The 10,140-nt window shown below is 47.1% G+C and overlaps 1 protein-coding gene across 2 annotated transcripts; it reads left to right on the top strand.

Moving 5' to 3' along the window:
- The first annotated feature begins 1,395 nt into the window (after window positions 1-1,395).
- LOC102917452 (sperm motility kinase 2B-like) lies at window positions 1,396-9,038 on the top strand. 2 transcript variants are annotated; one of them, XM_076552073.1, is made up of 3 exons: window positions 1,396-2,179; window positions 5,435-7,020; window positions 7,649-9,038. In XM_076552073.1, exon 2 carries the CDS (start codon window positions 5,461-5,463, stop codon window positions 6,973-6,975), a length of 1,515 nt encoding a protein of 504 aa, XP_076408188.1. In that variant the 5' UTR covers window positions 1,396-2,179; window positions 5,435-5,460; the 3' UTR covers window positions 6,976-7,020; window positions 7,649-9,038. The 2 variants fall into 2 exon arrangements, with proteins under 2 accessions (XP_076408188.1, XP_076408187.1); XM_076552072.1 differs by having other exon boundaries at window positions 1,969-2,183; window positions 5,439-7,020.
- The last annotated feature ends 1,102 nt before the right edge of the window (window positions 9,039-10,140 follow it).

Raw genomic sequence — 10,140 nt, 5'->3', positions numbered from 1 at the left:
TGTGTCAGCACAGTGGCTCTGTTCCTTCTGGTCACAGTGTGCACAGAGCACCTGGTCCTCACACATGCCTGCTCCATCTTTGGACCTTTGCTCACCAAAGTGAGAGAGAGAGAGAGGAGACAGACAGAGAGAGACAGAGACACAGAGAGACAGAGTGCGAGCGAGCATGCACTCATCACTGAGGAGGCATTTGCTGTGACCTCCATTAACCTTACAGCCTTTGTCTCTCATTTCCTGATCATCGTCTTTTGATTTTTTAGTGAAGAAATGCTTGAGTTTCTCTCTCTTCTCTGCATGATTCTAGTTTTTTCTGTGTCACCATGGAGATTACGCTGAAAATACTAAACACCCCACCATTCCTCTGTGAACTCAGGCCTCTTACTAACAGACAGAACGCTGCTCTCAACCCTGCCCGGCCGCTCCAGGGACTGGTGTCACAAGAGACATCTCTGTGCACTTGAGTCTCGTCACTGCTGTTTGGGGGCTTGTGACATGACGTCTCTCACAGTTCGGAGGAAACAAAGTTCATCCTTTCTGACCGTGGGTGGAGTCGCCTGTACGGGAAGTTCTTTATTTCTTCTTGAGGTTCTGAATTCCTGGGTCATCTCATCTGAAATCCCTTCACTCAGTGTTCATCCCTGGGAGCTTCTTAATGTCTTCCTCATTTCTGAAGGAATGTTTTGCTAGAGAATCGTTCATAAAGTGTGCTTGCTTTCATTTCATACTGCATATGCTGACCCATTTTCTTCTGACATCTCTGTGTGTGTGTGTGTATAAAACATGCACTTGTCCTACCATGTGTGTGGAGATTAGAGGACATTGTTGCCGGTCCTTACCTTCCCCTTGTTTGAAGCAAGGGCTGTGACTTGATAGCACAGGGATTTCAGATGAGATGACCCAGGTTACCCGGCCCACAAGCCCCCAGGCATTTTCCTATCTCCACTGCCTTTCCCACTTCTAGGGGGTTCTGACATTACAGGTGTGTGCTGCTGTGTCCAGCCTTCACATGGGCTCTGGGAATTCACACTGAGGTCCTCACACTCTGTGGGGCAAATGTTCTAACCACTGACCTATCTCCAAGACCCCCCCTCCAGGATTTTTATGAGAACCCAGTGGCCTTGGAAAGTATGAGAAAGGTATCTTCCTGACAGCCTCACTGTGATAATAAATATGCTCTATTATATTTATTATATATATATATATGAACAGAACATTTTTTCTGTAAGTTAAGCTGTAGCATCATCTTGGGCCCACCGGTCGGAATTCAAAGAACAGGTGCCGTGGCGGGTGCAGATATGAGGATGGCAAAGCAGGAGGCACAGCAGATATTCAAACCAGAAGCCTGAGCACATCCTCCAGGCTCTGATTTCTAAACACCTAATGCCAGTCTCCGAGGCCCACCTGAGCCAGAGCCTTAGCGGCCCGCCCAGCCGTGTCAGGGGAGGTCCTGCTATGACCTCACGAGGGGCGATTGTGAGCGGTCCGGCCAGCAGATATTAAGCTGTGGCCCGGCCTGGATTTCTGTGGGTGTGTGGAGAGGCGGTGTGGAGTGGTGGTACCCTGTGTGATTTTACTGTTATCAATCGAGGCTGTGTGTGAATTTTCCATTTGATTGTTTGGTTTGTGTGTGTGCTTGTGTTTGTATGGGCGTGTGTGTCTAGACGTGTGTGCGCGCGTGTAGGTTTGCTTGTGTGTGCTTGTGTTTTTATGTGTATGTGTGTCTAGATGTGTGTGTGTGTATAGGTTTGCTTGTGTGTGTGTCTTGTATGAGTGTGTGTGTGTGTGGTATATGTATGTGTTTTTGTGTTTAAGTTTACTTGTGTGAGAGTACCTGTTTGAGTGTGTGCACCTGTGTGTTTTTGTGTGTGAGTAGGTATACCTGTGGGTGAGTGTGAGTGCACGTGTGTGTGTGTGTGTGTGTGTGTGTGTGTGTGAGCAGGTATACCTGTGGGTGAGTGCACCTGTGTGTGTGTGTGTGTGTGTGTGTGTGTGTGTGTGTGTGAGAGAGAGAGCAGGTATACCTGTGGGTGAGTGTGAGTGTACGTGTGCGTGTTCGCGCGTGCATACGTGCACGCGTGAGTGTTTTTGTGTCCTATAGGGGCACGTGTGGGTAGGTGTGAGAACACCTGTGTGTGGGAAAGTATTGACTCCCGGAGTCAACTTGACCATTGTACCTAAGGTAGGTTCATCTGCCTTGTTTTTTGAGACAGTCTCTCTCACTGAACTGGAGCTGGTCAAGTGTCTAGGCTGGCTGGCCAGTGTTCCCGGGGATCTGCTGTGCTGACTCTGCAATCTGAGATTTAAAAAGCACTTACTGATTCTTTTATACTAGGTTTCTAGAGATGGAATGAGGCCCTCCCGTTTTGCGTGGGCAACAATTTAACTACTAACCTATCTCCCCAGCCTGTGGCTATTTGAGGTTTTTGGGGTTTGGGTTTGGGTTTGGGTTTTGTTTTCCTGAGAGACGGTTTCTTTGTGTAGCCCTGGCTGTCCTGGAACTTTCTCTGTAGACCAGGCTAGCCTCAAACCCTGAGATCCACCTGCCTCTGCCTCTGGAGTTCTGGGACTAAAGGTATGTGTCACCATAGCTCGGTGTTTATTTGAGTTTTACTTTTGATGTTTTGGGTTTTCTGGCTTCTTGGTTTGGGCTGGTTTCAGGTTTGTTAGTTTTTGTTTGAAATTTTCTTTGTGTTTTTATTATTTTTACATTTTGGGGGATTTTGTGTTACCTTTGGTTTTCTGATTTTGTTTTGCTTTTCTAGGTTTTCTTATTGTATTTTTTCTTTGTTTGGGGTTTTAGATTTTGCTTTTTTTTTTTTTGAGACAGGGTTTCTCTGTGTAGCTTTGCGCCTTTCCTGGAACTCACTTGGTAGCCCAGGCTGGCCTCAAACTCACAGAGATCCGCCTGGCTCTGCCTCCTGAGTGCTGGGATTAAAGGCGTGCGCCGCTGCTGCTGCCGCCGCCGCCGCCGCCGCCGCCGCCGCCCTGCTATTTTTTTTAAGATACAGTATTTTTGAGAATTTCCTATGTTCATAGAATATATTTTGATCATATTCACTGCTGACTCTTCCCCAACTTCTCCTAGATCTCCCCTACCTCTACTCCAACTCCCAATTCTTCTCTCTCTCTCAATAGCCCATTGATCCCAATTTGTGCTCATATGTTCATGGGTGTGGGGGCATCCATTGCAGTGTGGGTGGCCTAGCAGGAGCCACATTCTTTTTTTTTCTATTACTACATTTATTTATTCTTTCATTCATTGTGGGGGGGGGCAGATATAGTGTGGAGATCAGAGGACAACTTGTTGGATCTGCTTCTTTCTTTCTACCATGTGGCTCTTAGGAATCAAACACAGATCATTAAGCTTGGCAGCAAATGTCATCACTCACTGAGACATCTTAAAAGCCTATGGTTCTTGGTTTTTTAATTATTAGGTTAAAAAAAATGATCTAATGAAAGTGAAGTTTGATGTGCTGGTTTTGAAAGCATCAAGGGATTTATTGTGATTTTTTTTTTCTTTTGTAGCCTAGTTCTGGCTACTCCGAGGCTCTTTGCCTTCGTTCTTGTTTCCTTTGTCAGAAAAGTATTTGGTCTATTTCCTCTGCGCTGGGGAAATGCTTCTGCTCCACATTAGGGAAATGCTGTAAGCTGCAGAAATATGAAGTAGGAATTCAGCTGACAATAACAAACTTCTAATACCTGGAAGAGCAGGCAGGGGCCACGTTCTTGAGGAGAAATGACTCCCCCTTCCCCAGAAACCATCAGCTGCCAGTGGCTCCTATGGGTAGTCATGCTGGACGGCTTCCTGCTCGGTTTTGGGCAGGTCTTGTGTAGGCAGCCACAGCCGCAGTCAGCTCGTGAGTGCAGCGGTCCTGTCATGCCAAGAAGATGATAATTTGCTCCGGTCCCTCCCACCCTCTGGGTCTTACAACCTCTCTGCCCCCTTCTCCATGATGGTCCCTGAGCCTTAGAGGAGGAAGGGTGTGATGTGGACATCCCGTTGGTGTCTGAGCATTGACATTCTCCATTCTTTGACAAGTTGTAAATTTCTATGTAAACATTTACACAAATTAATTTCTCTGATGAGATCTGAGAGTTGCACTAATAAATCCAAAGATTTGATGCAAGGATCCACATATGAATGGGAACGTGAGAACATGCTATGCTTGCCTTTCTGGGTCCGGGCCACCTCACTTAGTGCAATGTTTCCCAGTTCCATCCATTTACTTAGAAATTTCATAATGTCAGTTTTCTTTGTAGCTGCATAAAATTCCATTTTGTATGGGTACCACATTTTCATTAGCCCTTCGTCAGCTGATAGATGTCTAGGCTGTTTTCATATCTCAGCTATTGTGTATTCACACTGAGCAGCACTGAACGTGAGTGAGCAAGTGTCTCTGCAGCAGGAAATAGAGTCCCTTGAGTATATACCCAGAGTGGTATAGCTGGACCATATGATAGGTCTATTGCTAGTTCTCTGAGGAACAGCCACACTGATTTCTACAGTGGCTGCACCAGTTGTGTATAAGGGTCTCCATCCCCCACATCCACACCAGCATCACAGTGCATGAGGGTCTCCATCCCCCACATCCACACCAGCATCCACAGTGCATGAGGGTCTCCATCCCCCACATCCACACCAGCATCCACAGTGCATGAGGGTCTCCATCCCCCACATCCACACCAGCATCCACAGTGTATGGGGGTCTCCATCCCCGACACCCACACCAGTATCCACAGTGCATGAGGGTTTCCATCCCCCATATCCACACCAGCATTTGTTGCCTTTTATTAGTTTTTGCCATTCTGACTAGAGTAAAACAAAATCTCAAAAAAGTTTTAATTTGCCTTTCCCTGATGGCCGAGGATGGTGAGCATTAATATATGTGTGTATATATATATATATATATATATATACACACACACATTTTATATATATATTTCTTAAGCCATTTGTGTGTCTTCTGAGAAATCCCTTTTCAGTACCCTATCCAAATTATTCATTGGGTTGTTTCTTAGTGTTTATTATTTTTTAAGTTATTTGTATATTCTAGAAGCTTTTGTGGGCTTTGTTATATTTTGTTTTGATTTCTAGATTTTTAGTTTTTATTTTGTTTGTTTGGAGTTTGGCTTGTTTTTGTTTAATTTTATATTGCTTGGATCTTCTAATTTTTTAAGTTTCTTTACGTTTTTCTCCTAAGCAATTAGTGGTCTCCATTCTCAGTGTTGCTGAGCTGGGGTCCTCCTCCCTGTGACCTGCAGCTAGTTTTTTTTTTTTTTTTTTTTTTTGGATTCTTTTGGCTTTGTGTGTGTGTGATTTTGGTTTTCTGGGTTTTTGTTGTTGTTGTTAGTTGTTTGATAGGACTTCAGGCTTTCTATTTTTTTCACTATTTTCATTTTGAATTTCTCCTTTCTTCTTTTTTCTTTCTCTTAGGTAGCATTTATACTTTGTTACCAAAAATGAGCTTCTCTATTAATAATAAAGAGGATGCCACAGACCTTGGATCTGTATCCAGCACCCTGGAAACAGAAAACTTCGACTCGCAGTATGTGGTCTTGAAGACCATTGGCCGTGGAGGCTATGCCGAAGTAAAACTGGCCCACCACCGCCTCACAGGCACCCCGGTGGCTGTCAAAGTACTACAAAAGCGGAAGATGTGGTGCTTTCCGGTCAAGTCTGAGGTAAATATTATGAAGATGATCAACCACCCCAACATCATCTCACTTGTCCAAGTGATTGAGTCTGAGAAGAAAACATACCTCATCATGGAGCTGGCTGAGGGAAAACAATTGTATCAATACGTGCTAAAGGCTGGCCACCTGGAGGAAGACCACGCCCGGGAGATCTTCAGGCAAATCCTAAGTGCCGTGAGTTACTGCCATGAGCATGGAATAATTCATCGGGACCTGAAACCAGACAACATCATGGTGGATGGGAACGGAAAAGTCAAAATCATCGACTTTGGCCTTGGCACCCAAGTCAAGCCTGGGCAAAAGCTTAGCTTTTTTTGTGGGACTTACCAATTTGGTGCCCCTGAATTTTTCCTTGGAAGACTTTATGACGGCCCCAAGGTCGACATATGGACCTTAGGAGTCGTTTTATATTTCATGGTAGTCGGGAAAGTCCCATTTGATGCTCTCACCCTACCAGAGCTCCGACAGCAGGTTGTGAAAGGGAAGTATACCATCCCCTTGGACCTGTCAGAAGAACTCCAGGACCTTCTTAGCCTCTTAATGACAGTCAACCCCAGACGTAGGCCAACGGTGGACAAAGTCATGACACACCCCTGGCTCAGGAACGACACGGAGGCTTCACCAAATGGCTGTGAAGAAATGGTCCCCAGCTTGCCTGACCCTGCAATTGTGGAAGCCATGAAACATATTGGGTTCCAAGCCCAGGACATCAAAGACTCATTACAACAGAGGAAATTCAACCAGACCATGGCATCTTATTGCTTACTAAAAGGGCAGGCTATCCAGTGGCCTAGCTGCACAACCTTGGATCAACCGGTGAATCCAGGGGTGGCGCCATTCCCTTCCCTAGAGGATCCTGTTGCTTTCCCTCTACCACCCAGGAGGAGGAGCAGTGAGCCCACCCTTGGCACATTGCTCAGAGGGTTACCCACTAGTGGTCAGCTGTCTGCCTATGGCCAGCAGGCAGGTCAAAGAGGAGGCAGAAGGGCCACAGAGTACGCCATTCTTCACCAGAGGACACTCACTTTGGACCAAGACGACCAACGCTCCAAGAGTCTCCCCTGCATTTACTCAAGGAGTATCAGCAGTGATAACATGGAAGACAACTTCCGCCCCCACAGAGCCTCAGCAAAGGGCAAGTCCACACGCAGCCATGGTCAGCCTCGAGGCTTGAGGGCATGGACAAGGAGGATAGGAAACGCCCTCATGAGACTCTGCTGCTGCTTCCCATCAAAGAAGAAACCTCGACGGAGGCAGAACAGAGTCTCCCCTCAGAAATGAGGCACAAGGAGGGCGTGTGGAGAACAAGCAGCAGGCCTGGCCCAGGTACCTTTCTGTGTTTGAATGAGTGTTTTACTCATGTCTGTCTCAATGGACAGATCACAACTATGTGTATTTTAGCCGGGCGGTGGTGGGACACACCTTTAATCCCAGCACTGGGGAGGCAGAGGCAGGTGGATCTCTGTGAGTTTGAAGCTACCCTGGTCTCCAAAGTGAGTTCCAGGAAAGGCACAAAGCTTTCAAAGAAACCCTGTCTCGAAAAACAAACAAAAATATGTGTATTTATGGGATACAATGCATTGGGAAGCTAGATGTAGATACCATGGGATGGTTCAATGGAACCTATCAACATATCTAGCATCCCAGAAGACAAATCTCACTGTATCCTGCACATGAGATATCTAAAAATGTTGGACTAGAAGTCAATGGCAGAAGGGTGTTGACCATGTTAAGAGAAGGGAGTGGGGGAAGGAAAAGTGGAGGTGCGGAGGGAGGAGAAAAGTGGTATGGGGTGGGAGCTAGGTGATGAGGGACAGAGGTGAGTGGGAGCAGAGGTCTAGACAGGAGGAAGCAGCCTGGAGAGCCGGGCAGAGCAGGGCGACCACGGTTGGGAAGACGCCCTGTATAGCTGCAGTCACAAGGTTCTCTCTCACGTGTGTTGTTGTTCTCTAAGAGTTCTCCGGAGGATGCAGAAGGCCACCCACAGTTCTGCAGCCGTGGTGTTAAAGAGGACTCATGTATGGACCGAGACCTGCAGACGGAACCATGCAGAAAGCCCATGATGTCCTGTGTCCGTGCCCTGCTCAGGGGTCCAGCCAGGAGGAAGGGAGCAAATGATGGAGTCCTGGGCCGCAGGAATTCTGCAAGGACCCTGCCCCTCAATGGCATCCACAATCAGGGGGCAGGAGCTGAAAACGAGTCCAAAGTCTACCCAGGTCACGTGAGACCCCTCTTCTCTGGGCACTTCCCTGCCTCACTCTTAGTAGCAGACTAACAGTAACAGATTTCTCGGGGCCCAAACTGACAGCTATGTTCTCCATGACAGATTTCTCAGGGCCCAAACTGACAGTTTTCTCAGGGCCTAGACTGTCTGTCTCCTCATCATCGGATATTGTAGAGATATCTGACAGGGAACTGGTGAGGGTGATGGAAAGATTACCCATCTTTTCAACGGGATGAAAATTTGTATCAGACCCTTATGTCCTGTGCTTATGGGGGCCATTTGTGTTTTTTTTTTTTTTATTTTTATGCCATGACCACATGCCCACATGGTGTCTCCGGATGAGGGATGGCGATGGGGAGCCGAGTCTTGGTTCCACCTCCTTGGAGGTCAATCCTTATGTGGAAGTGCCGGGCAAACCAAAACGGAAAAAAAAAGAAAGTGCCTTCCTAGTGGGATGGGCACACAAACATGACAGACAAGACAGAAGAAGGAAAGACGTGGGGGTCCCAACGCTCACCTGCCAAAGGGACCGAAAGAACACAACACTTCTCACCGAAACACAGTTTGTGTTTCTTGGGGGCCACTGTCAAGCACGGCTGGCCGCAAGTGAAGAGAGGGAGCGGATCAGAACCTGCGCTGGGAGAAACAAAGTAACAGAAGCCCCACATTGGGCGCCAGATGTTGCTTGGATTCTAGCAGCTCCCTCTGGGGAGGGCGTGAGAAGAAGACGTGGCATCAACGAGGACACAGACACCAGGAGTCTGTTGAAAGCAATAACGAACTCCTTTATTTAATAACAGGGTAGCCCTTCTATACCCTCCTCCCAGCGCCCAGTGTCTGTGGTCATCCCTCATTGGCTGGGCACAATCAGGAACTCTGACAGCAATTGTTGCTAGGTCCTCAGGCAGACTCAGCATGATCAGGAACTCTGACAGTGACCAGGACCTCTGACAGCTCCTGTTTCTAGGCCCTCAGGCAGACTCCAGGTTGGCTCTTAAGGAATACATTATGTGCATGCCCTGGCTACTGGTCTGAGCCAATTTCCTCAACCCTATGGGGCCTGTCCTACTACAATGATTGTCATTAATCCTGGAATAAAAGTGATGTTTGTGAAAGATGACCATGGGGGTTTTCCTGCATCTTCCTTTCACAGGAGAATTGGCCCTGTGGTGCTCAAAAGTTCCAGGAAAAGTAACTTCAAGCCCAACACCACCAAGTCATTAAAAGTGTCTTTGAAGGAACAAGCTCTAAGGTACCTGAAGGGGGAAAATGCAGAACCTGAGTGTGGACTTTGGGTCCTTCTGGATCCAGCAACATTTTCAGAAGGACCAGTGAGAACAATGGTGTCATCAGCTTGTCTCATTCCCACAGAGGCGAGCATGGTAGCCTGATGAATTCCTGTGGACATGGCTCAGGTTGGATCCCAGAGTTGCTGAGAAGCCACTGGTCCATCCTGCTGTGTTCCTTAATTGCATCATACAAGATGTTCATTCTCCCTGTTGTGACATTTTCCCTTTTTAGATCTATGGGACAGGGCCACCCCTCTATGTCCTAGCCAGGCATGTGTCCTTCAGTGAACGAGTCAGATCTGGGGCAGGAGGATGTGTGATGTCAAAGAGAAGTATAAATGTTCCATGTGAGAGGGCAGGCCCTGAGGACACAGGGCACCAAGATGTGCCCTGTCATAGGGACCTCACCTAACAAATACCAAACCCAAACCCTATCATGCTTGGCAGATCACCAGTGCCTGGGGGACCCATCTCACAGGCACTGAAGCTCTGGTTCATGTGTACACCTGTCGCTCTGATGGTAGGGTCTCATAGATTCCTGAGAAGCCCTCATAGCATCTTTCCAGTTATCCTGGTGTAAAGCCCTTGGCTTCTTTATAATGTTGTCAATCTCTTTAGCAAACACCCCTCTCTAAACTGTACTCTTACACTCCTTTAAATTCAGCCTCATGAGCTCTCAGGGAATAGACAGTGTGTGAGTGTGTGTGTGTGTGTGTGTGTGTGTGTGTGTGTGTGTACATGTGCAAGAGAGTGTGTGAGAGAGAAAATATGTGTATGTGAGTGTGTGTGTGTGAGAGAGAAATATGTATGTGTGAGAACATGTGTGTGTGACAGAGAGAGAAAGAGAGAGAGAGAGAGAGAGAGAGAGAGAGAGAGAGAGAGAGAGAGAGAGATTATTAAGGTACACAATATATCACCACACCTGTACGTTGA

Source organism: Peromyscus maniculatus, chromosome 15 (genome assembly GCF_049852395.1).
Source record: "Peromyscus maniculatus bairdii isolate BWxNUB_F1_BW_parent chromosome 15, HU_Pman_BW_mat_3.1, whole genome shotgun sequence".
Taxonomy (NCBI): domain Eukaryota; kingdom Metazoa; phylum Chordata; class Mammalia; order Rodentia; family Cricetidae; genus Peromyscus; species Peromyscus maniculatus.
The sequence above is the reverse complement of the archived record's forward strand: the minus strand, read 5'-3'. Positions and strand labels throughout refer to the sequence as shown.